Source organism: Eumetopias jubatus, unplaced genomic scaffold, assembly GCF_037043125.1.
Source record: "Eumetopias jubatus isolate StellerSeaLion01/CBP00866 unplaced genomic scaffold, mEumJub1_p1.0 scaffold_2, whole genome shotgun sequence".
Classification (NCBI taxonomy): domain Eukaryota; kingdom Metazoa; phylum Chordata; class Mammalia; order Carnivora; family Otariidae; genus Eumetopias; species Eumetopias jubatus.
The window spans coordinates 164,288,913-164,316,851 of record NW_028274808.1 but is presented as its reverse complement, the minus strand read 5'-3'; the positions used below and the strand labels follow the sequence as shown (position 1 = coordinate 164,316,851).

The 27,939-nt window shown below is 38.0% G+C and overlaps 1 protein-coding gene across 5 annotated transcripts in view; it reads right to left on the bottom strand.

Moving 5' to 3' along the window:
* The window catches only part of GABRA2 (gamma-aminobutyric acid type A receptor subunit alpha2), a 124,757-nt gene extending 97,458 nt beyond the window's left edge, over nucleotides 1-27,299 (bottom strand). For 3 of the 5 annotated variants that reach the window (XR_015767795.1, XM_088021181.1, XM_028092553.2), the window contains exons 1-2: nucleotides 26,019-26,110; nucleotides 23,297-23,412 (exon numbers count right to left, since the gene is read on the bottom strand). Coding sequence is in view for 4 of the 5 variants with exons in the window: in XM_088021181.1 (XP_087877307.1) it covers nucleotides 23,297-23,412; nucleotides 26,019-26,110 (208 nt within the window). In the remaining variant the exon portion in view is untranslated. Of the gene's footprint in view, nucleotides 1-23,296; nucleotides 23,413-26,018; nucleotides 26,111-27,099 lie in introns of those variants that run through there. The other 2 variants (XM_028092551.2, XM_028092554.2) reach the window with 2 other exon arrangements.
* Nucleotides 27,300-27,939: the final 640 nt, after the last annotated feature.

The window sequence follows — 27,939 nt, the reverse complement described above, 5'->3', positions numbered from 1 at the left end:
GCAGATACAGGTCATTAGTCTTCACTGGATTTTCCTCCTCCTGCTTCTCACAAGCTTCATCCCAACCACAGAGCTCGGCACCCTCTGGGCCTCCTGCCACCCCATCCAGTGCTTTTGCACACAGAATTGGCATTTCCTTTAGCGTGTTCTAATTATTATGTCAGTTACACACATTTGCTAGTTAGGGATTCCAGGCTTACATATTTGCTGGGTTGGTTCTAGTATAGAACTAGATAATATATCCTTTGGGGTCAGGTGATTTGCTATACAAGGACACTCCTGACCTTAGGTCCAAGTGTAGCCACTGTCTCCTATGCAATTGATCTAGATTCGTCTCAGACAAAACTCTCTGCATACTCTTCTATCAGAGTCCTTTTACCTACATGCCACGCCAGTTATGAGGATCTTATGTACGAGCTTGGTTACTTGTTAGAATTTGTCCATTTGAATTCCTGTTTAACCATCTGTGACAGATCTATTTATCTCAGCCACACTAACATTTCTGTACAGAAGGATTGATGAATTGTGTTCACAGGTAATGGATTAACTATCAAACACAGCTCATTTCTTCATGCATTCTTTTAACCATCAAGGCACGTTGTTATTTACAAATGTTGCAATCTGCAATTTTATCTTCATTTTGAAACAGGAAATCGAAACTTGGAAAACTTAAATATTACACTGTATAGGGAGTCATAAAGATAATAAGTAGTGGAGACATTAACCAAAATATGTTCCTCCTGACCCAAAGTCTATGAAACTACAGACAACGATCTGCAGAATTTTACCAAAAACTGGCCATTCATGTTCTAAAGTCTAATGAAAATGACTCACTCCAAATTTAAGGAGATATTCTTAAACTTAAACCTTAATGGGACTTAACATTTTCTAACACTTTTGGGTCCACTTTTTATTGTGGCCACTCGTGATATTCATTATAGCTCACTCTGTAGGACCCGGACAAAGGCACTGGCAGCCCTGTCAAATATAATCAATAAGTGTCCTACCTTTCTCAACTCGGTTATGTGTTGTATATGTTAAACAACATATCTACAGTTGCCTGGTTCTAATATATTTTTAATAAACCAAGTAATATTTGGAAAGTATCTGATGATCTTCCTACTGTTCAGAATTCTATTTTTTTTTCAAGTCATTACTTTCAGCATGGAAGGACTCCTCATATAGTGACTTTCATTTGTACATTACAATGCAATGCTAACTGACAGCAAGAGCAGTGGGATCTCCACTCACACCCCTGAAAAGATAGGGGTGGAAAGAAGAAAACCAACTGATGAAAAGAAGAGTCCCCTCTCCTGCCCTCCTAGTTCTGGGGGCAATGAAACTAGACACAGTGCCTTATAGCTCTTTAGGAAAGATACATTCCTAAATGAGATACATTCAGGAAATCCAAAAATAATAAAGATGGCATTCCTTAAAGCTTGAAAAAAGAAACTTCACTTTAAAAAAAAAAACAAACATTTTGCATGGTAGAGGCTAACTTATATTCCATCCAACAAGAAAAGCACAGTTTGGAAACAGAGCTAGATTCAAACATCTTTAGATGATAACATCACAACAAAACCATAAAATGCTACTAAGCAAATGATTTGGGATTGTTTCAAAACTTTTAATGACTGGTTATAAGCATCTGCCATATGGTTGCTGGTCATTATTATAAAGAAGAGAGAGGTTCAAGTCTTAGCCGACTTACGTGCAGCAAAACTATGGTTTGCCGAAGGACAAAGATGATGATGTAAAACCAGCTTATTCAATGATTAAACATTTACTGAGTGACACTCTGTGCAGGGTGTTGCACTCAGTGCTGTGGGGATAAGACAAGAAGACTTAGTTCCTACAGTCAAGAAATTCATAATCTTTTCAGGAAGCTAAGGCATGTACAAAAATAACAATAATTCAGATTTTTCCTGTTTAAGTGTTTTTCCACCAAATGTGCCTAAGTCAGAAACCTTTGAGCTCACTTAGTCTAACAAGTTATATATGCACTCACTGCAAGACATACTCAAAATCAGGTGTTTTTGAAAATGAGTAAAACAGAAGTGGGTAAGACAGATGACAAAGGATGGATAATGAATGTAGGGAATGAAAGAATAAAGCATTTCAACGGGTCAGAAACAAGAAAGGTGGCAGCAGGGAGTGTTAAAAGTCTGTGGAGACAGCTAATAGGTAAGCATTGACGGGCAGAACTAGGAGATGTTTACACCTGCAGAGGTACAGCAAGTGTGAGGTCTCCAAGCTAAGAAAAGACTTTAGAAATGTGAACACATAAGGGCAGCTAAATCCCTGGAATAGATGAGACCCCCATCAGGAATGAAAATGGGGGTAAGAATTACCTACATGTGAAGGAGAAAGAGAAGAGGTCATCGGAGAAAAAAGAGCCAGAAATGCACTAACACTAACACAACAAGATAATGATCCATTTGAGAATATATAATGGCTTTTAACTAACTTAAAGATGAATTTAGCAGTGGAACGCTTAAAGAAAAAATATACTTTATTACATAGAATTTCTAATGTGTAATAATTTAGCCTTTCAGCTATAAAGCTAATATTCTGAGACTATTTCGTAAAATATTTAACAAAGAGGCAAAACCATTAACAATCTTAAAATGGTTTCCAAAGGCATTTATTCAATATAAGCAACGGTGATAAAAATAAAAATAATCATTATGAATTATCAATAATGCGCTTTAAAAGTCAATCCTTTCAGAATATGTAATTTTATTCAGATTAACATCAATTTTGAGCAACAACTGACATCTAAAAAACATTGTTGAACCTAATTCAACTTTTCCATAACAATTTTAAAGGAAAAATGCATTCACACATAATGGCTTAAAACTACAACACCTACAGCTGATAATCTTGCCACATAAATAAAATGAAATTTCTTTATCTCTTGCCAAGGTTTCATAAATATTTTGTAGATCGAGTATCACATCAATGTCATATCTCATCCCATCATCTCCATGAAATTCCATTCCTACACAATTAGGGGACACGTATGATCCCAAAACTGGGAATCAGAGAAATCTAAGTTCAGGTCAGAGTTATACACTGAGAATTTTGTGGATGTGCACACAATACTTAAACTGTATGTGTTAGCAATTTTCTCACAGATGGGTTTAAAATGCTAATCTCACAGTGTTTTTTTTATAATAATTAAATGAAATGATGTTTGTGAAGTATACTGTGTCTGGCACACAGGTTAAACAATTTTAAGAAAATGGTGTATTTTAATTAATTAATCGCAACTGTATTAAATTTGTATGCATAACAAATTATTCCAGCCTGAAACAACACACGTTTCTTAGTTCTGTAGGTCAGAAATCCAGCTTGGTGTGACTGGGTTCTCTGCTCCGGGTCTGAGGCTTAAGTCAAGGTATCACCTGGGCTCTGTTCCTTTCTGGAGACTGGGGACAGATCAGCTGACATGCTCATTCAAATTGTTGACTGAATTCAGTTCCTTGCAATTGTAAAACTGAGGTCTCTACATCCTTGCTGGCCGCCATGTCTCACCTCCTCGGGGCTGTCCACATTCCTTGCCACGTGTTCCCCTCCAGCAGCAGATAATCTCCTTCACGTTAACTCCCTATCCTGTTTCAACTCTCCCTGACTTCTCCACCGCTGACCTCCAAACCCAGATTTAAACGGTTTGTAAGATTAGGTCAAGCCCACCTGAATCAACTCTCCTTCTTAAAGGCAAAGTGCCATATAACAAAGCCTACTCGTGACGCTAAATATGTTCACAGTCCCAGGGATATTAAAGGACTTGTAAAACTTGCTGCAGGAATCATGGGGGACATCTTAGAATTAGTATTTTAGAATCTATCTACTGCAGTAGTTGTGGTAACAGTCTTAATAATTGTCTATTGCATAATACTTTCAATCATTTTAAAAAGGTATCATTTTTAAGGTTAGAAGAAATAGGTAATTATGATTAGAAACCCAATAAAACCCCTTCTGTCGTCATACCATTAGTATTTAATGATATTTATACACAGGAGATACAACGTATTTATGGGCATTTGAATTTCTAAAGAAAAGCCAGAAGAAACTAGACTATCTTTTCCCTGCTAGCTCATGTTTTCCCAGAACACCTTATTTTCCTGGTTTGTTCTGCACTTCTATAGACATAGTTTTGAAAGCCAGACTCTTTCATTTAGTTCCAGTGTGTGACAAGAAATACTATGCAATTCACAGATTCTGACAAATTTCTGAAGTTTGATTCTGTAACAAACTTCTACTGGAAAGGCATCCCATAAAGGGCAAGTTTAATCACAGCTAACCCTAGGGCAAGTAGTTAAAAAGCATCTAATTTCATGAATGCTCTTAACATAATAGCTACTCGTGTCCTATTTTTAAAGGATCTCTCATTTAAATTCATTATTTCCTAAATTGTGAACAAATTTCCATGTTATGACATGTTAGCAAAAATCAAAGGGCAACTGGGAAGTTGGCCACTAATGAATACCTACCACATGCCAGATACTCATGGGAACACTGCACACATATTGTCATTTAATTTTTGTTAACATTCCTGTGAATGGCAGTTACTTTATACCTATTTTACCTCTGAAGAAACTGAGGCTCAGAGAAGGTAACTAATGTGTACAAAAACCGCATAAATAGAACATTCTAAAGCCAGAATACAAACCTAGGTTTATCAGACTCCAAAGCCTGATCTCTTTCCAAAGTACACTACACTGCCTCATAAGACTAACATGAGTCAAACAGTGGCAAAAGAAAATGCATCTAAGAAAAAGATCTCTTGCATTTAATAATCCTTCATTTCTTTGGCTTTCATAGACTTACACCTTTTCACATGTCTTATTCTTTAAATTTAATTTGCAATAAGCCAATCAAAGCTGAAATTTATATGAATGATTGCATCAGTACATTATTAACCGTACAAATAGTCTAAGGACAAATATATTACGTATCAAACTATGTTTAATTATCTATCTAAACCACATGGTCATCTTGTGTCCTCATTAGTTATTCTTGAGCACAGTAACAGTAAAAATTCTGACTCACATCAAGTAAGGGGTAAAACCAGCAGAGTGAAAATCAAAGAGCCTGGCTTTAATTCACCAATGCCCTAAGAGGTTTTCTACTAATAAATGTTCTTTCTGTCTCTTCATATCTCAACTCAGATCCAAGTCCCAGATATATGTCAAAGTCAAGGCTGACCGAGAAATGTGTGGTAATAAGAATCCCCAAGCAAACGAATGAGTAGTGTTACAAGCCATCCTTTTCTTTCCCGGAGTACTTATCCAGAGGCTAATGGTTACACAGTTGTAATAAACAATGACCTCTTGACAAACAGAGCAGAGATATTCTCATTGCTATTCAGCACCTTTGTTGGATTTGGGGGTTCTTAATTTCTGATTTATCAGACAAAGTCTCTCGAGAAAGATGCATCCGTCGGAATGCCCACTCTATCACAAAATAATTACGTGAAGAAGGGCAGATAATTGGTCTCTGGCTCTCTTTTTCTTACTAGGAAAGTGAGGATCATCAAATTACCTACCTCACGACACTAATAATGAGTATTAAATCATAGGTAAAGTGCTTAGCATATCACCTGGCACTCGAAACCTGTTAAGTATTATTATTAATTTATTACGATTAGCAATATTTTATAATATTTAATTAGATAGCCTCCACAAGACAACTGCGAAATTTAAATAGACTGCATGAAGCTAATAATGGTCTTGCATAATCTCAACATAAAAACACATTTTAGACTTAGGCTACTCAGGCTTTGGAAAAGCATTTGTGTCATTTTGTTTTTGTTTCTATCCTATGAACTGGTGGCTCGCCCGGAGCTTTGGTTTCAGTGCTGGAATGCAGTGTCAGGCCGTATCACTACAGACAACAGCACCCATACAGCCTTTTGTTCATCGCTCACATGGTCCCCAAACCAGTAACAGCAAGGGCCAGTGCATTCATCTATTTTCCTGTATTAAGTACAAGCCCATCCTAAGGGCTCTAATAAGTGCCGCTGACTTCCACGTGCAGCCCAGCCACTGAACCCATATATCAATCAACATTGTTTCTGAGAAAGATGACTCATTGTAAGGGATGTCAGAAGTCCGAATCACTAAAATTTAAAGATAAAACTGATTGTTAAATGCCTAAAATGTATGTGAAAACCCCAAATCAGAAGGCTGTGTCTATGTATTTTTATGTACAGGAGTGTTGGATTCACATAAATAATCACTGACAAATAATTAATTCTAGGTACTATGCCAGGCACCGAGGACACAGGAGCGATCTAGAACCACAGAGCCTCTGCTTCTCATCCACTTAATTCCACTCTCCCTGCCAATTACTGTCACAGAGGTTTGAGATTTCAGGCTAACACTTCAAAGACTACCTCCTCCTGAATACCTGCAATTCAGGCTATGGTTTTACAGCCCAAGGGGCAAAGCTCTTTATTCCTGGGAGCTGGGAAAGGCTCTGAAGATATCTCAAGTCAATTTGTCAAAAAGGCATAACAATTAACTAATAAACATGCTATGTATGTGATACACAAAACATAGTTCATAAATTATGTATCTTGAAACAAGATATGACCTGTGCCACCAGATGGTGTATTCGCTGTCACTACCGAAGATGAGTTGCGCCCTGAGAAAGGGGTGCTTCTTGCTAATTATGGTAGTCATTAAGCTGCCAATCATCTCCAAGTCTACTTCTGAGTTGTACTTCCCCTCACCCTTGAAGTTAAGCATGTCTGTATACCTTCCTTTGAGCAAAGAATCTGAGCAGAGGTGACACAGTGTCACATCTGGGCAGAAGCTTTAAGGAACACTATGCTTCTGACCATGTGTCCTTTCCCTGACATAATGTCAGCAATATTTTAAACGGTAGAAATCCATCAGCCTGAGACCCTAAGTAAGGATGATGTATAGGAGAGCCCAACCCCTACAGACCCATCCACCCTCTGGACAGTGTTGGGTCGTAAGCAAGATAAATGAGAGAAATAAAACTTGATGTTTTTAAGCTTAAGAGTTGTTACCACAGCATAAGCCAGTTAATTCAGACTAATCAACTTAATAAACAAACCTAGGTCTCTGACCCTTATGAAACAACGAGCTCAGAAGAGTAGAGCACAAAAGCCCCTCTTTAAAGTTATTGAGGAAAATGCTACCAGACTCATCTGGTAACAGACTGATCTTACTATACACACTGATTTCTTACTTTTAACTAAAAGGATACAAATAAAGTACTCTGAGAGAATGAAGAAGACACTGTCATTTTTAGACAGAAACTCAGACATGTGATTGTGTCCAGTGAATCCAGACACCTGCATCAGAATCAAGAACATTTGGTGAAATGCAGATTCCTGGGCCCAAACCAAAGCCCGCCAAATTTTTGAGGATTGGTTAAATTTGTATTTAACAAATTCCCCAATTGATTCCTTCAAAACCTTTATAAAATTATCTTGGCTTAGGGTCCGAAGCTGTAAACCGATAATACTCAGGTGTATTTTGTTCGGGATGCACAAGATTTTGTTTGTTTTGATTTAAATTAGAATTGGTTGGCCTTTAAAAGTTAAGAAACTTCTCATAAAAACTGGTATTTCCACTTTTGAAAAATAATTGGAATATCTGGCAACTCTTATCTCAAACACTTATATGGTAATAATCAGATAAAACTCAGCCGCCTTCACCCAAGGCATATCCGTGCCTCAGGTCTGGTCTCTATAATTCAACTCATCCTTTTATTTGACCTGCCCAAGGGAGTAATAGAGTTTGGATCCCTTTAATTCTGATTTCTGTTATACAGACTGGAGATTGTGTTCTGGAAAGTGAGAAAAAGGAAAATCATTGAAGACTCTTGAGCAGAAGAATTACATAATCAAATTTAACTCAAAAATAAAAATCTGGCAATATAGAAAATAGGATAGGGCTTTTCACATGCAAGTGTTTGGTTGGAGGGGGCAGCACATTATTCACTGGCCAAACAGGTAACCTGACTGACTGAGTGACATGAAGTAAATGAGATCTCTGGCTAAATGTGAAGGACATACCTCCTCCCTTTAGAAAACTGTTACTTAAGTTTCAATTGCTATCATCAATTCAATTTCTATTTCTATTTCTGTCATCAATTTCAGCCTGGGTTCACCAGACCGGCAATTTTTAAAAGAGAGGATAGAAATCCACATTTTTTATTGGAAATGTCCCGATTTCTAAATGCATTAATTATTTGCTTTAAACCAAAAAACAAGCCAATCAATTGGTTGTTATCTGTGCATTAGAGGACAGCAGAATTAGAGTCAGGAGACTGGAAAAAAGTAAAGGAGAATTTGAAAAACTTTTCTCAATAGATGTTTACCCCTTATGGATTGACAAATATGGACTCCATTAGGAACCACAGGATGAAAAGCAGTTTTAGGTGATAAAATTATGAATTTAGTTTCTGGAAATTTAAGAAATCCATCTATGAAAGGATACAGTTCATCATTAGTTTGTCATCTATTCAACAGGTGTTACGATTACTACCTACCTCCTACACGTGGTACTGGGGCTAGAACAAGAGACAAGGGGTCACAAATCTCTGCCTGTAGAGAGCTTAGATTCCAATAGCTGGAACACAGAGTTACAAAACACCACACTCATGTATGCCAAACGTAGTAACAGATGATCTGTTCCACAGAGGTGTGTGTGTTTGTGTGTGTCTATGTAAGGGTGACAGTCCTGTAAGGCGGCTAGAAAGTAGTGACATCTAAGCTAGAACCTGAAGAAAGGATAATGTATGTCCCCAATAGAAGCAAAAACCTGTGTAAAGGCTAGAGAAAGCCAAATGCATTATAAAAATAAAAACTGAAACAAGGACAGTTGATCTAAACCACTTGGTGAAAGGTAGTGATTAGGAGCGAGAAATGAGGAGAGAAAAGTGAACAGAGGCCAGAGTCCAGAGAGACTATCTTAAGTGCTCTGGACTTGCTCCTGAAAGCCATGGGCGGTCATAGAAGGGAGTTCATCTGGACAACAACAAGCAAATCCACATCAGAAAACAGCTTCAGAACCAGAGCTAGTCTACATATGGGTCAATATTTGAGGATAAAGAATTGGATGAGATTGTTCTGAGAAAATCATTAAGGTGAAAAGCGGTAAGTGCTGAAAGTACAGAACCTGAAGGTGCACATTTAAGAAGAGAGAAGATAAAGAGAAACCAAAGAATGAGACAGATAAAGAAGGGGGAAAAGACCAAGACCCAGCTAAGAGGAGTGAGTTTCAAGAGGGGGTAGATCTATAATATCAAACAGAGTGGAGAAGTCACAGAGGGTAAGCTTTGAAGAGACGCTGCCATTCACATCACTATACCAAAAGTGTAGAACAATGTTTAGGAACATAAACCCTGATACTGGTCAATGTAATTTTGTACATTTATCATTACCCCACTGTACCAATCGCTTCCTAATCAAACCTTACTCAGCTTTAAGAGAAGCTCTTAATTGAAATTTTCAGGCAATGGAACTACCTAGTTTTGTACAAACTCTTAATTGCTGGCAGTTGGAAGACTAAACAGCCTTTGTACTTTCCTTGGCAGGCCAGACTTTAGAGGGTTAGCCGCCTTATTCTGCTTGCTTGTATTCAGGCCCATACTCTGTCTATTTCTCTACAATGAAGAAAAAATTGGTTTTAGATTTCTATTCCAAGAACCTTATTTTCTACTCTATTTGCCTTGAAACAAGCCACAAAAGAGGAGAGAAATTTTAGATGGAAGGGACATCGCAGGCCTCAGCTACATCTCCTCCTCTTCGTGTTTTAGAAACTGAGGCACTGAAATGCTAACTGGCTTGCTCAAGGTCAGAGCTTTTATAAAAAGCAAGGGGTTTTTCGCATATAAATAGTGGTTTTCATGCTTTTATACACTGCTTTGCCATCACAGCCTCTTTTGACCATAGCAAAGTCCCTTTCCCTCTTAGTGTCTTTTATTTTATTTTATTTTACTTTACTTTTTTAAAGACTTTATTTATTTGCCAGAGAGAGAGCAAGAGCGAGAGAGAGAGAGAGAGCATTAAGCAGGGGGAGCGGCAGGCAGAGGGAGAAGCAGGCTCCCTGCTGAGCAAGGAGCCCGATGTGGGGCTCGATCCCAGAACCCTGGGATCATGACATGAGCCGAAGGCGGATGCTTAACCAACTGAGCCACCCCGTGTCTTTTAAAATTAAAATAGAATCAGTTATTTAAGAATTTAGGATCCTCCAGATTTATAATCTGGTCTCTGGCAGGTACTCAAATACAAACCATGTATAATATGTTTTAACGGAAATCACATTTTTTATCTGTCCAAAAAGAAAAGTTTGAAGCATCTTAAATAGAAAATACAACAGGAAGAGAGTTCTATTATTTTTCTACCCTGGAGATTACACCCATGACAAAATTTTATTTACCACAATACTATATTTAAGGATTAAATTCGTTTTTTATAATCAATTATTTATACTAGTTTAGTTTACAACCTTCACGTCAATATTATTTTTGCCACAACTAGTAAGAGCTGCAATATCCAACACATTTTAATTAAGCAGAGTTCAAATACCACCATGGCACTGTCAGAGATTAGTGTTTTCAATTTTACAGGGATATGTTCTTATTTACAGAATATGGTAGAATTATATTTAATATTATGCAGCATATTCAAAGGAATTAATGGTCAATCTAATATTTACTAGCAATGTTGTAAAAGCATATCATAAGGAATAAATTTGTCTGTGATTATGCTCTGATCAAAATAAGGTTTACTACCACAACCATTAGAAACAGAGATTATGAATTCCTAATTGTCAGAGTAAACCATGACTAATAGTAGTAGTAATAATAATAATAACAACAACAGCAGCAGCAGCATTTAGTGAGCAGTCAAAGAACCTCTCCGTTGCATTACATTCTTTATGGAGGCCCCTGAAGGGTTGTACAACATGGTAGCCTTAGCTGAGTACTTCCTGGCTACTCAAAGTGTAGCCCAAGGACCAGCAGCACTGGTATCACCTGGGGGCTTGTTACAAAGGCAGCATCTTGAGCTCCATAGTCACAGACAGAATCAAAATCTGCATTTTGACAATCACTATCCAGGTTATTCATACGCAAACTAAAGTGTTAAGTACTTCGGATAAATCAACTAACCATTGGAACTAATATTTTCCATTTTACAGAGCAGGAAATTGAGGCACAAAGAGATTAAGTAATTTCTTCTATTAGCATCAGTAGATGTGACAGGCATTGCTAGAAGCCTACTGAATATCAAATGCATCTTCCTTCTTTCTAATAGATCTCCAATTTTCCCAGATGCTCTCCTAGCTTGAAATAGCTATGAGTTAAAAGTGGAAATCAGCTGCAAGAGCTGGGAAGGTTTAGTTTTCTAATGAAAGGAACTAACAGAGCTAGTGCCATTCTTTCCTTATAGTCCAGGCTTTACCGTGGACATGATAGCTGGAGCTGCAGCAGCCACCTTGGGATCATGAGGTGACAGCATAAGGACAGAAGCCAATGCTAAGGAAGAGGTAGTGGAAAAATAAAAACAGTCTGGGTTGCTGAAATTTTTGTGCCATCACTTAAGAGCTCAGTCTTCACTTGAAGCCACCTACCTATGGACCTTTTTTTACGAGAAAAACTGACCCCCATTGAAGTCATTGTCGATAGGTTTTTCTGTTAGTTTCTGACAAACACATCCCTCACGGATATAGGCTATGATAATATTCTTTCACCTATATTTTGTTGTTTTATTCCAAGGCTTGCTCCCTCCTATATTTCCAACTGTCATCAAATTTGCACTATAAAAAGCCACTTGGCATTACTATATCCACTTCTAATGTCTTCAAACAGAAGTAGGTAAAGTGTTACACCACCCTCTCCAACCAGGTGGGGAAAATTACAGAAGTGACGGATGACAACACAGTTCCCTAAAAGGAAAGAATTTGAAGAGACATGTGCTTTCCACCCCACTAACTTTCATATCCACTCACTTAAACATGCACCTGCCCACTTTCCTTATCTGCCAGTAGGTTTTGCTCAACCCCCCAGCTGTTCCAAGGCAGGAATTGTAACTGCTCTCTGCACCCAGTGGCAATCTGATGTCTGAGAGTAAGATGCCTATATTAGAAGTTGTCACCAAAAATGACAATATCTAGATTGGGCGTGGCAGCAAAGGGGAGTGACAAAGGCAGGCAACACCAGTGTTAACAAGCAGAACTGAATGTAAATGTATAAATCTGAGTCAGCAGCTGGGTCCCATGGGACTTTTCAACAGCCCCCTATTTCACAGATAATAACGTAAATCCTAAATGACCCACCCTGCCACTGAAGTTATGAGTCATACCATCAGTTTGGTGGCAGCCAAAAAGACCTTCAAGAGCCCTTCAGATTATCTGGGAACCTTGAAAGAAGGGAAGTTGAAAAGAATTCTGCTACAGAAATACTCTCCTCGCTACTTTATCTTCCTGGTCCTTTAAGAATTCAGACACCATTACTCGATTTTGTATGTTTTAAGAATAATGAGTCATTTTTTTTACATTTAATCTATTTTAAATGCCGACATACTTTAATATAAGCACTACTAATCATGTGGTTCTATATATAGTTTCTAGTTAGTTATCTTTGATCCTGCAATTCTGTTATCATTATTAAGGTGGAAGCTACTCAAGACGACGAAAGGATACTTAGTTTTAATTTTTAGTAGTCAAGAGACTTACTCTTCTCCCAGGAATGCTCCAATGACGACTTCCTTTAAAATGGCTCTACATTCACTCCCATTCCTTTATGACATTTTCATCACCTCAAGCCACCCCACTTATTCTCTTAAGGGTCTACAGTTTCTCTTCCTCCAATATCTGTTGGATGATTCTTACGCTATTCTACAAAGCACAATCATCAGCCAGCCTCACATTTTTTGCTTCGATGATTATCCTCTTACATGCCCTAGATAACTAATAAATCTACCCTCCCATATTCCCCTCTACCCGACCTGAACACCAGCCTTGCGATTCCATTTTCTTTTAATTAAGCCTCCCTCTCTCTTGGTATCCAAACTTTAATCTTCCATGTAAACCTGGCTGGCATTTTAGCCCACTGTTTCCTTTCCTGAGAAACTGGAGAGTTTATGTAATCATGGTAACAAAAATGAATTTGTTCCATTTACCCTAATTTTCTGACTATGGCTGATCTGCTTAATTTCTATCGTAAAGGCTTCTAAAGAGTTCATATAACTGACTACATTTGGACTCTCCAACCCAAATATCTAAGGAGTAACTCAGCATTTTCTGCTTCAAAAGCTAAAATCTTCTTATGAGTAATTAGAAGTAAAGTGGACCTCTCTCTTTTTTATTTTTTTTTCATCCTTTTCTAAAAGCCCCCCATGACATTCTTCTTCCTCTCCAAATCACGCCTCCAGTTCAAGTCTGGAGATCTTTTCTGTCTTGGAAAGCTTTTAACACATACCATTCTAAAAGCACCCAATCCTTTTACTTTTTTAATAAAAGTCAAATGTCTCCCTAATACTTACAAAAATACCATAGGTATCCCCACAAAACATAGTCTAAATACAGGTTTGGGAATGCTAGGTAAAAAACATTTATAATTTTTATCCTCTCTTCAACCTTCTTTAATCTTGTGACCTAAAACTCTGCTCTTCTTTTCAGACACAAAATCCAATTGTACTACTCATTATATCATATTCCTGAAATATCCCTACAATCTGTTACAATTTACTAACCATCTCCATAAAAAATATTTGAAATAGCAGTATCTTCTTTTTCCTGTGGGTACTATATCAGAAGAGCCAGACGTTTTCTCTCATTGTGTTTTAAATCAAATTAACAATGCCCTAACTAAACATATCCTCCAAGAATACTGAAATACGTTTATGCAGAAAGATGTCACCACGCATGCTCCTGTAACAATCTTTCTGCTACATTTTGCATTCATTCCCCTAAAAAAAACTAACATTCTGGATGCTAATAAAGATACTTTTAAAAATAATGCTCTTATGACGGAATACTATTTTTTTTAATTTTATGTGAAAACTTATGTTTTAACACGTTTTAAATATTGAAATAAACAAGAAGGCACATAAGAAAGATAAAATAAAAACTGACATCATAACTTACGTCAAACTAAGATGGAAAGGGACTCATTTTCTATATACTAGGTTTTAAAATTTTTTGAAAGGGTATAATAAAAACATACAAAGATATCAAAACTACTACTTAATCAAAGTTTCTTAAAATGCAAACAACTATGGAGAATTTAAGAATTTACATCTCATCATAAGTGATATCCCTGATATGATGAATTTCTATATGAAATATGTTTAGATTTAGACATTAACGTTATTCTTCTACATTACTTTTAAATGATAAGATCTGTACCTCAAGGGATGAGGTATTTCAAGTTAAATACAAGTTTTCAGAATTCTGTATGGTGTCAAGACCATTAAAAACTCAAGATTTCTTTTGAATTAACAAAATTAACAATTTTGAATTAAACAATACTCATTACATTACATATCATGTAATTTATTTGTTTTATTTCACAAGGAATGTCTAGTTATTATTTAACTCATCTCTAGCTCAAAAGAAATTAAAATAAGGCCAAAAAAGTTTTCTTTAAAAAGAGAACTGAGAAATGTCTAGAAGTTTCAACTGGAATTAACACTTACCTTACTACCTCTGAGAATGCTACTCTTGACATAAATAACCTCAACACCTCTGCTACAGACCCCAAAAGACATGCTCTCTGGATGTCATTTTACCCCTCTACAGACTAAATTTTCAGCCTGACAGTAAGTATACCAAAAATCACTCTCCCCGTTATGAGAAAAGACAATCAATAATGTTCAATAAAGAAAACATGGGGTGGTTATACAGTATTTTTAATTAAGGAGGGAAAGAAGAAACCAGTACACTTGAAAGGCAGAAAGAACCAAAATATGGTGTGATATGAATTTCTGCAAAGTCTGGGTCTTATTCATCAAAATATTTCCAGCATTTAAAATAAGACTCAGCAAGTACTTGGCCCTTAATAAGAAATAGTTGAATGCATGAAACATGATTATAGATACAGAATGGTTATATGGTACAAGAAAAATGAATTCTTACTTCTCTAAACTTCAATAGCATGTTCTTATAGTGGAACACATGTTGTAATATTTCAAGTTATTTTGAGAATCACAGCGTATCTACCTTATCTGTCCTCTGAGGGACTTCAACCACCAGAGACCAATACCACATCCTGTACATCTTTATATTCTGCAGAATGTCTGGCACATCATAAGCCTTCAATAGACATGTGTTAAGAAACAGAATACTAGAATAATTTAATTTGACTCTTTCCATGTTAACACACTGAAAAGTAATGAATTGCTGACTGGCCAAGCTGTTCACTTGGCCATCTCCACTACCAATATAGATTTCTACAATATGATTGAGCTGTAGCAATCAAAAAATAACACTAAAACAAATGAATCGGTCATGCCTATGGTCCAATTTATCCACTGTGTTAAGGAGGTAAAAAGAGAAACACTGATTGCACCTGAGCTTAAATGTTAGCCAGAAAACACAGTGAATGAGGCATGCTTGTGCCTGAAAAAGCAAAAATAATAATCCCTCAGAATTATGACTGAGGGCGATGCTTTTCTAGCAGCAATGGTTGAAACAAAAAATGGCTAACCAATTATGTTTTAAGGTGAAAACAAAGCATTAGCATTTGTTTATGAAAACCTGAGTAGTTTTCTTTTGGTCATGCATTTCAATGCTGTCACTCTGAATTTTGCTGGAGAGATGCTATTTGGGAAGAAAGTGCCACCATCTAATTTAATGCATACCCTTACTACCATGTATACAGTCTGTCTTTCCTATAAAATAAATCACAGGCTATGTACCTAGTTCAAACAACAAACTGAGAAAGAATTTCTGAAGAAGCCTATCTTACTGCCATTATCTGACAGGGAGTGAAAAAACAACACAGCGTTAGAGAGGGTGTGCAGAAATGCTAAGACGTTCTTTAGTCTTGCGTCAAAATATTAAAAGAATCCAGAAAACTGTACCTAACATTCCCACGCTTCCAGTTTAAGTGAGCACGCACTGTGATGAAGCCCATATTACTTCCATGCCAAGGGAGAGTAGTACAACAGGTCCCAGACAAAACTGAAGGAATTGATTTTTGGAGGTCAGACCTAGAGTTTCCAGCCTCCCCAAAGCCCCCCACTTCAGGCAGCCAGTACCCTTCTGCTTTTTCTTTTGTGCCTCCCACAAAATAATTTTAAATAGACAGGAAATGACAAATGATAATGGTCCTTTACACTTGTATCAAAAGCTCTTTTGCACACTTGGGTGAAATCTCCCCAACTGATTTCCATTTTCTCACTCATGAAATAATCAAATGCAGCATTCCCTGGGACCTTTAGGCAAACTCCAAGTGGGTGGACTAGATGGTGACCAAGAGCAGAAAAGGCTCTGAAATCTTCTCTTCCCTATTACAGCTTATTCTGAAGGTTATCCTACTCCAGACACTGCAGGGAACCCCAGAAGGCTGAGTCAGAAAGGGAAGGGAGACCATATTCTCAGCGGCCTCAGGCCTCTTGGGGAACGTCAGCCCCAACCACAGCCACTGAAAGAGGAGCAGAATGCCAAATATCACAGCTTTACAGAGAAGGGGCGGCCCCAGTCCTGGAGCTTACCCTGCCTCCATTTGAGACCCGAACTTCTTAACCCTCAAGGTCTCTTTTCCTGCTCATCTTGCAACCCATTTTTCCCCTCCTCCTCACTTCCAATTCTATGTAGAAATTTCTGACTATTCTTTGTACATTCTTTTAGCCCCAATGCTTCCGTCACCCATCACCTCAAAAGACACTGTCAAGCATCAGGCACATACTCTGTGGCTGCAAGACCCAGAGTTTTTGCCATTCAAGGACTTAGCCCAATCCCAGGTAAGGTTGATGAACACGCTTTCGGTTGTATGTCCCTAAAATCATCATTAATGTCATATAATAAGGTTTTTTTCTGTAACTGTATCTTTTCTCCTGCAGGCAAATTTATTACCATGAATTGATGATGTCAAATTATTTCATGTCATGATAATAAAGAGCAACACATGTGTCATACTTCTTTGGTGACTGGCTTTGTTTCCAGAGATTCTGTACATATACAAAGGTGTATCTACAAAAGGAAACTAATTACATAAGAAATATTACAACCTCTCCTTTCTTTAAAACTGGGTTATGTGGGGGCCCCTGGGTGGTGCAGTCGGTTAAGCGTCCCACTCTTGGTTTCAGCTCAGGTCGTAATCTCAGGGTCCTGAGATCGAGCCCAGAGTCGGGCTCTCCACTCAGCATGGGCTCTGCTTAAGTTTCTCTCTCTCCCTCTCCTTCTGCCCCTCCCCCATGCTCCTTCTCTCTCTCTCTCTCTCTCTCTCTCTCTCTCTCTCTCTCTCACTCTTTGTCTCTTTCTCCCTCTATCTCAAATAAATAAATAAATCTTTTAAAAAATAAAATAAGACTGGGTTATGTGTACTATAAATTTATCATTTCTTAAGAAGTCTTAGCTTTTATACAATAAGTGAAGCATTGGCTGATGCTCTCTATTGCATTCTACTGCAATAGCAGGAGCAATAACACATGTAGTGAGTTCCTACTCTGCTTGCCATACACTGCCCAAAGGATTTGGATGTCAAAAAAAAAAAAAATTAAATCCCCAACAAACCAATAAGTCCCATATTTTTACTCCCATTTTACAAATAAAATAAACCAAAGCAAGGAGAGATTGAGTAGCATGCTGAAAGTTTTGTAGTTATCATATGGTGGCAACAGAATTCAAACCCAAAGGTGTTGGTATCCAGAGGCAATGACCTTAAGCATTACTTTATAAGGTAACATGATGCTATTCTGAGATCAGAATTCCTCTTAGGTTCTGGAAGAGATCAGATTTTTCTATATTAATTTTTCCTACTGAATAGACTATATTTTGTTTTTGTAAATTTGAGAGTAGTAAAATTCATAGAAACGTGTTGTCATCCATCTCTCTACAGCCTGAAGGTAAACATCCAAGAGTGAAGTTGGAAACTGACCCTCAGACCCTAAGCCTATGATCTGACGTCGTATTTTTCATGGCTTTAAGCATAAAGTTTCCTCAAGGTTTCAGAGTATAAAACAAGAGGATGGAAGGAAAAAAAAAATCCATCTGGGCATCCTCCTCGAAACAGCTTTTCGAAATGCAGTTAAACATGGTACTCAATCTAGATTTTCCAGATTGAATCTATAATTTAGATACCAAGCCTTGTCATTTCTAATAGTTGTCACTGTTGAGCACTGTGGATGTTAGCTGTCATAAATGTATGAGGCCTGTCTACACATTCATTTCTCCAATGACCCCATAAAATTGGTCCAAAAAACAAAGGCTGCTCTTTTTATTCAGTTAACATTTTGAAAGCCTCTTATGGAATGTAAAAGTCCATGTGTGATACTCCAAGCTGTTGGCTATAATGACTAAAATGAAGACAAGAGGAAAAATTAATTCAGTTATTAGTTCAGCTAATCTGAATGCATGGTCTTGGTAGATATCGAGGCAAGCCCATCTCAAGTTTCCAGGCTCACAAAGAAGGACGCCTACCCAATGTACAAGACCTACCAGTATTTTCATGGTGTATTTTCAAAGGACACTACCTCCCCAAGATGTTCTTTTGGAAGAATTCTCTTCATATTCCTGACAATACTAACGCTTATCAGTTGTATGTCACATTATGCTCTCTTGAGAACTTTAATTTACTTTAACCACATCATATCCTTGTGAGATATAAATAGAATAAGTAGATCCTCTCCTGCCATTCCACAGATGAGTAAATTAAGTCACAGATGGGATAAATGAATCACCCAAAATCACACCATTCAGGGCAGAATCACAGCTAACCATCAAGTCAGGATTTGAGTAACTGGTGTAATAATAGCTCTAATTCACCAAGATGTCAGCCTAAAATATGCTGATGCTAACAGTGGAAAGCCAGTGTGTTAATTAAATGATAACTGCTCCACTAATTTAAGGATCATGTAAGTTCCACAGTCGAGTCTTTTCATGATAGCGCAGTAAAAATAAAATAAAACGAAGGAATAAAATTAAAATTCAATCCAGAAATATTTGAGTGCTTGCTATATGCCAGGTATTGCTCTAGATGCTTGGGATAAATGACGCATCAGTGAATCGAGCAACAAAACAGACACAAATCCCTGACTTCAATGAGCCTACATTCTAGCAAAAGAGACAAAAATAAGCAATTGACATAAGAGTGATAAAGAAATAAGTTATCTTAGATATTAAAGGATAATAAGTACTAAGAAAAAAAGGGGAAAAATGAAGCTGTGTAAGTGGGATCAGAATTATTAAGAGGCAGACAGGTAATAGTATTTATTTGGTTGGTCAGGGTAGGCCTCGTTGAGGAGGTGAGATCAAAGGCTATCCAGGGAAGAGGGAAGAGCCAGGGAAAAAGCCCTAAGGAGTATCCTGGTGGTTCAAAGAAGAGAGAGGAAGCCAATGTGACTGCAGCAGTGTAAGCAAGAAGGTGAGTTGTGTGAGGTGAGGTCAAAGAAAGAATAAGGAAACAGATCATGTAGGGCCTTGGAGACCACCACAAGGAACCTGATTTTTATTCTGAATGAAGTAGAAATGATTGCAGAATTTTGAGCAGTTAATGGCATGATGTAACTTAAATTTTAAAGAGACTATTATTAATCATAAAATATCTTAACATTTTATCAATGTATTGTATAATCCTCATGATATATATGAATCTCAATTTACCCTCCTTCTTTCAAGATAAAATACCATTATTGCCATTTTCCCAAAAAAAAAAATACCAAGGGTCAGAATGCCTAAGTAACTTGGCAAGGGTAAAATCTAGTAAGTGGTAGAGCCAAGTAAAAAGAACAGTTTTTCTAACTCATAGTCCAAAACTGATTGTTTTTTCCTATATACTCATTTATATTAAAGTTATAAGGGAAAGAAAATAATAATTGAGATTAATTATCTAGATTTTTCATCAAAAGAGATGTTCAGTTTGATATATTAAAATTGAATGAAACCCATTTTTTCCTTATTAATTTCTGGGACATAATGATGCAAATAATTTCCTTGGACTTCCTATTTGAAATGACATATGAACATGTAGGCTAAGAATTTGGGATGCAGAAGTAATCCTAATAATTTAAATTTACAACAGTACATTTAGAGAGTATTTGAAAGTCCTTTAGGTTTTGTTATTTATTAACTCTCTACTATATGCCAGTCACTGTGCTAAATTCTTTGCATATACCATTGTATTTCAAATTCATCAAATACTTTAAGAATAGTATGAGTAATCACACTTTATCAATGACAGATGTGGACCCAGAGAGGCTGAGTACTTAAAAGTCGTAGGACTCCTCAGTACCAGAGCTGGGATTTTACCTAAATCTTCACAATCTAAAATTAGGTTGGTCTTCACTGAGCCACACACACTATCATCCTGCAGCATGATGCCTGACATACCACCTCAACACTTCTAACGAAAAGGTCAGCTAAATAGGAGTAGCCCCATTTTATAGATGATTAACTGGTCATAGAAAAGTTAATCAAGCAATCAACATTTATTTGATAGCCACAATATGTAAATCAATATTTAGTTGCTGAGAGCATAGAGGATTTATGATATAGTATCTTGCCTCAATGAGCTTACAATCTTGTTAAGGTAACAGGAGACACACAAAAAGGTAATAAATAATCCAAGCTAGCACATAACAAGTTCCAAATGAGACATAGAGCCCACAACAGCTGAAGAAACTCAACAGAGAGAAAACCGAATCTGGGTGCCTCAATTTAGTTAAGAAAGATCTTCACTGGAGGTGTTGAGGTGATCTTTATAGAAAAGGAAAGGTTTCGATCATCAGAGAGGATGAGAAAAATTCTTCCAGTGAGAGGAAATAATAGAACCAAAGGCCAAGGAAGCAGATAGGGATGGATTATCAAGAGAAAGTGAACAAATGCATTTGAAGTAGAGGATGAGAGGGAGGCAAAATAAAAATGAAGCCCAAGAAATAGAATGTAGAAAAACTTGACTGGCACATTAGGAATCTAAGGGAGGAGGGAAGAACTAGATCTTTGTTGAACTGCTACTATGTGGCACCAGGCTTGTATACACTTTTTGTTTATATAATCCTCTCAACAACCCTGTAATGCAGAAAGGTAGATAGACCACGACCATTTTAAATGAAAGGAAACAGAGATTATCTGGCCAAGGCACAGCTTTGTGTGTGGATGGAACTGAAATTCCAATTAGATCTATCTGCCTCCAAGGCCTATATTCCTTCTACTATCTTCTTCTATTCCTGCCACCTGCTGAAGGAAAGGGGAGCCACTGAAGGTATGTGATCAAGAAAAGTGAGGGATATGTGGAAAGCATTGTAAGAATAAAAGAAAACTAATCTGATTGGGAAATAGTAGCATATGTCCAATATCAGAGAAGGATTGGGGAAGGAAGACACTAGACAAGAAGAGCCACTTAACCCAAGTAATATAGTGACAAGGACCCATATTTGAGTGGTGACAGTGGAAGTAAAAAAAGAATGTAAGAAACATTACAAAAGAAATACGAAGAGCTAAATGGCAAGACCCACGTCCTGAAACAGGTAGTTTCTACTCCCCAGCTGCACACCCACAGTGTAGATATTTCCCCTAAAAACTCACAGACACAAAACCCAAGGTCTAGCTCAAATATTAAGATTTTTGACAGCACATTATTTATTTAAAAAAAAATAAAATCTATGACTTAGGAAAAATATCTGCCTTAGGGCAATCTACCTCTTAAACCACCATCATGAATTATGACAGATTTATGCTGAGCACACATCTACAGTATGAGTCTGACAAAAGCTCACTGTCATATGCTAACATAGAGAGTGATTCCTTATATTCATGCTCATTAGAAATATTAATTACTAAAGAAATATTATTTTCCTTTTAGTTTTTCCTTTTAGAAAACTAAGTGTATATTAAACAACTGACTGATCTGAATGATACAGTGGGCCATATTTCTGAATATTATTCCTCCGTGTACTTCTCTTAAAGTGAGATATATCTCTCAGGGATTCCAGTAAAAACTAACAGCATTAAATGGCAACTTATTTAACAAGTTGGGTCTTTTCTGACTTCTTCTGACTCCTGAACACTCCAAACCATACACTGGCAAATATACATAGAATTAACGACCACCTGCATTTTTCAAAGAAAGTATTTTATAAATATCTAGGCATTTAGTCAATGCACATCTTTATAAGCAATTTCATACTACAAAGTTGCCAGTAATAACCTGGCTACTTATATAAATCTTTGATTAGTATCAACTGTTCAACTATTTTTTCTTAATTTTTAATTAATCGTTAAACTAAACATCCAAGTAAGTTTAACATACAGGTGATAAATGTGTGTATGGAGATATATATCTCATTTATAAATGATGGGTAACAATATTTTGATTCGGAATCCTTCAGGAATTACACACCTACTTTACCTTCACCTAATCTCCTTAGTATCGCCTAGCTAAGGATAATTAGGGGATAATTAAAATTTAACATATTAAAAAAATTAACATTTTAGCCAAGCCTTGTTTCCTTTATCTTTATGGATAAAAACAGATTTGTTTTTCTGAGTTGAAAATTAATATTTAAATCTGAAATCAAACTGTGCCACAGTCCAATAAATTTAGGCCTACAGCTAATGTATAGCTAAAATATCTTTGCAAGTTTCAAGAATGCCAAACAAGTGCTAATTTTAGAAATATCATATGTATGTGTAAAGAAATATCATCATAGAATCCTAAACTGTGTATCTGTTGAACTATAACCCAGATACTTTTTTTAATGTGTCTCAATTCTTCATATCTGTACTGCTGAGAAAATAGGCATCTGTAAAATGTGAAGCTCCTACAAAAGTAGAGCTGCCCAGTAACATTTCATTTTAATATACTTTAAGTTTGAAAAACTTAGCTATTATAAATAAACTAATTTAAGAACTCTTCGTGTAGGAAGTCTGGGCTCTCTGTGATTTTAGGCAGTCTTAAAAAATATGTTAAGTACATTGTGCGTGCGTAAAAAGGAATCCCAAATAATGTTTATTTCATATACCTTTCTGTTATTTATGGTTTTTTAATACATGCATTCATATATAAAATGTAATAGACTATGAATATTACTCTTAACTTTTTAAAGCATTATTTCGTGAGAGTTTAAAAAAAGTAAAATTACTGTTACCTCCCAGTCCTGGTCTAAGCCGATTATCATAACCATCCAGAAGTCTGTCTAGAATTCTTGTAAAGATGGTAATGTTATTTTTAGCTTCGTCTTCTTGGATGTTAGCCAGCACCAACCTAAACAGATAATTTTACAAGCTGATATATATATACATACATACACACACGCGCACGCGCGCGCACACACACACACACACACATATGTGTGTTGTACAAGTGCCAACATGCTCTTCTTCCTTGGTTTGAATTTTAAGTCTCTCTAAGCGATTAGGGCCACCCATTTTCTCCTTTTATCACTTCTATAAATACCAGAATATCTGTGGAGGGGATAAACATGTTGTTGAAAATGGACACTAAATACAAGATTATCAGGAAGTTTGACGTCAAAATTATTTCAGGTTTCTACCACTGAGCATTCAGTGTGGAATATTCATTTTTTTCTAAGAGCCAACCCCTAGTATATATTATGACTGTAGATGATCACATGCAGACACTATTAGTAATGTTATTCTACCTTAAGAAAGGTACAATAACCAAAATGACTCCTGAAATAATACTTCAGTGCTCTGAATATTAATTGGAAAATAAATCGCCTCCTTGGAGGCAGAAAATTTCTCTATCTTCCTAATAAATGCCTTTCTTTTCTTTTCTTTTCTTTTTTTTTTTTTTTCGGTATGTCATTTTTCTCTTTTAAACCAAGATTATTTCCTTACTTTGGGTATACCTCCACCCAATGGCCAAGTGCAATATAGACATCAGGGAAACTCCACTGGCTGTATTCCAGGCTGCACTGTAGCCAGGCAGTGGAGGTGGGGTCTGAAAGGAACAGGAACACACACACGGCTGCAGAGAGCCTTGGAGGAGTACCCCTCCTGACTGGTCTCTGAGGAGAGCAATAGGGATTGCCTAAGGAGTAAAATGCCTCGCTACTTTTGTGTCTGTGTGTGATAAATTTGCAGAAAGAACAAATGGTCTTAAAATATCGCCAGCAAGGGGTTAGAAACCATGATTTTCTCCATTATTTCTCCATCAGAAAGCCAGAGACCTGATTTTGTGACATCCAGCAATTTGGTGCAGAAGGAACTGGATGCATAAAACACAATGTCCCTTTTCACTGCCATTTTTTTCCCCCTAGAATGATTCAGAGATTTAAATTACTGGCCCAAAAAAAGAATCATTTATATAATAGAATAAAATACTGGCATGAGCATTACTGGTCAAATATAGAACAGAAAACTAGTAGAGGGAAATATGGTTAAGCACTGAGGATCGTCAATGATTAATAATTGACCATGGTATGTTCACTCCTTTAAAATCAAAGATTATATGTAATTGCTTCTGATCAAGGTGTATTGTATAAAGTATCATTGACAGAATCCATTTGCATTTAAACGATTACACAGCTAGTAACTAAAAACAGTCATGATACATTAAAAAAATTGGTAACCAAGTTCAAACAAATATTACCTTGAGGGCAGAGAAAACATTAACACACTGTTATAAAGATAAACATTTAAAAATTATGTAAGCAAATTAGTTTATCAAAACTCCAGCACCAAAAGTTTCTATATTACCTTAAGCTAATTTTAAAACCAATCACTATGATAATCATAAAGTTCCACATAGAGGTTTTCACTGAAAAGTGTTATTTGATCACATGTCATATTCTTTTTCTAAATTCAGTATTAAGGTGTTAAATGAGGAGCTATTTTCCAATTAAAAATAAGCCTAATGAAGAGATTTCTTCTCAATTCTAGAAAGTATTTTCATAGTTTGACAATTACTTGGACAGGAAAATGAAAAATTAAAAGGGAAATAAAGATATAATAAAGACATTATTTTTAAAAGGAATGGTTACATGAACATTCTTATAACTCTTATATTTTAAGTCCTCTAATATTTTGAAAATCATTTCCTAAATTTAGACCATAAATAAAAAATGCCCAGTGATGAGAAAAATCAGAAAAGACTACAATTAAGATGATGTTATGGAAAGCAATAAGAATTTCATGTTTGTAGAACATAGGCAAAACAAAATTAGTTACATGTTTAAAATAAGTACTGTTTATGACAGTAACCATTTTAGGAATAAAAGATCTCTAAATCAATAATATGAAAAGTTGATTAATAAATCAAGCTTTTGTTTTATTGTTTGTGATTCTGAAGTTGTATACTACCTCCACCTAGAGGTTAAAGACTCACACATCCTTTGGGTTTTCTACGTTGACTAAAAGAGCCAAGACCATTAAAAAAAGGTGAAAGAAAGAAAGAAGAAAAGAAAGAAGGAAGGAAGAAAAAAATAAGTTAATCAAATTATTTTAACTTGTGCTTTTCTGTTTAGCTTAAAGAAAAACTGTTGGCTATTTTATTGAATCTTGCTGTTATTATAAACGCATATAACTTAAACCACTTCAATTCCTTGCAAGAATGTGCCATTCAAAAGATAAGTCTTTTCTTTGGAGATTTTCTTTTCTTTCTTCCTTTTTTTTTTTAAGAAAATGTTTCTGATTACTTTTGTATTTTATCACTAAAAACAAGAAGCAGTGAACTTTTTATAGCCTCTGCCACTTTCTAGTTCAGTTTCCTGATACAACCTTTTTTCATTAGAACTGACTCTTCAAAATACTTCAGCATCTCAAAAGCCACCTCAGCATTGATAGCATTCAACAAACACACCGTTACCCTGAATTTAAAAAATCAAATACAATAAATAAATGCCTCACCTGGCTGGGTCCCACAACAAGAAAAGCAGCAGCAGCAACTGCATGTTGTAGGTGTTTAATTTCGTCTTCATTGCCACTCTTTGTAAAGCCATGGAAGAAAAATAAAATGCACTTAAAATTACATTCAGTTCCACCATCCAAATAGCCCCAAAGAATGTCAATTCAACTGAGAATTGGAGTTAAAGCTATAGAATTATTCCAACGGAGCGAGTGTAAGGTGTGATGATGGGGGGTGGGGGGGCGGGGGGGGGTCTCTTGTCTTTTCTGTCTTTTTTTTTTCTTTTGACAGCAAGATGACCAAATAATCAGACTTTGCTCTGCCGGGAACTTACACCCAGCCCCATCGTCAGCAAACTGTTTTGTGCTCACACACACGTAATAAAAACACACGGGACCCTGAACTGACATAGGAGCTGGAGAAGAGAATGGGTCCGAGGGGAGAGTGAAAAGGGGGAGGAGAGATGGGTACTCGGTGCCAAAACCTCAACAACCAAGACCACCCCCGCAACCCCAGCGGGGAAAGCAAGGGGCGGCCAGCCCACTTTTTCGATTATTCTTTTCATTACAGTGAACTGCAGTCCTCACGTCTTTACTTCTTCCCTCCCTCTAAAATAATAGAAAAGAAAAGAACCTCCCTCCCTGCCCAGGCACAGTTTGCCCAAGACCACGTCTTGCCGGCAGCTGGGTTCGGATCAACTGCTGCGAAACGACGCGTTGGACAGCTGTTCCGGAGCCGAGCACCACAATCGGAGCAGGAGCGTGAGGCTCCCGGATCCAGCCGCGGCCGGCAGGCAGCGGCGATCACAGCGTGCAAAGTTGAAGACTAAAAAAGAGCCAGGCTAACGTGCTTCCTGCCGCGCGGGCGGGCAGGCGGGCGTCTCGGATCTTATTGTAGTTGCAGATACGCTTCTGGGGATGAGTATCGAAATTATTTTTTCAAATGTGCTGTGGAGGAGGAGGCGACCCGAACCTCCCGGGCTTCGGGGAGCATCGGAGAGTGGGGTGGGGGAGACGAGGCATGCACCGGAGGCAAAGGCAAATGGGAAGGGGTCCCTCCTGGGACCGACGTGTGCGACCTTACCTGAAACAGCAAGCAGAATCGGCTGTTTTCCTCCCTTTGCCCTGATCTGAGGAGATAGGAAACTTGAGGGAGAGCGCGAGTGAGAGAGAGAGAGAGAGAGAGCGAGCGACTGCAGCAGCCGAGCGAGCGGGGAGCGATGGGCTCGTGGAAGCCGGAGGGGAGCGCGGAGAGCGGCGGCCGCGATGCGAGTAGATGGAGGCAAAGGCGTCCGTAGTGGCGGTGATGGGCGGAGGAGGAGGAAGAGGAGGAGGGGAAGCGTTGGCAGGAGCGGGCGGGGTGGGGGGACGCGAGCCGAAACGCGGTGCGCGCAGGCTGTGGCGGGCACGAGCCCCACGCCTGGAGGAGGAGGAGCCAGGCCCGGGAGGAGGGCTAACGAGGTTCCCGGGAACGCAGGGACCCCCACCCCCGCCCGGATCCGGGGTAACCGCCCACCCCCCGCCGGGCACCTGCTGCGGCACTGCCCGGGGCGGCGGCAAGCTCCCCGGTGCGCCCCGAGCGCTGCTTCCCGCGCCCACGCCCCGCCGGAGGAGCGGAGCCCACGCGCCGCCCCGACTGCTCCCCGCGGCGACCCGCCGGAGCTCCCCCGAGACCCCGAGGTTCCTGGGGGCGGGGCTGCCTGTTGGGTGTTGGTGCGGAGTCGCAAACGCAGTGTGTCTGTGCGGCCCTAGATCCCCGGGGCCTCGCCCTGCCGCCCGCCCCCCAAAATCCCCTGGCTCTGGAGCGACGTGGCTGCTGAGGAGCGGTAAAGAGGTACCACTCCCGCTGGAGGGCGAGGGGACTCTAATCAGCCTCTACTTAGTCATCAGCGCATCCACGCAGGATCAAGTTCAACGCATGTTG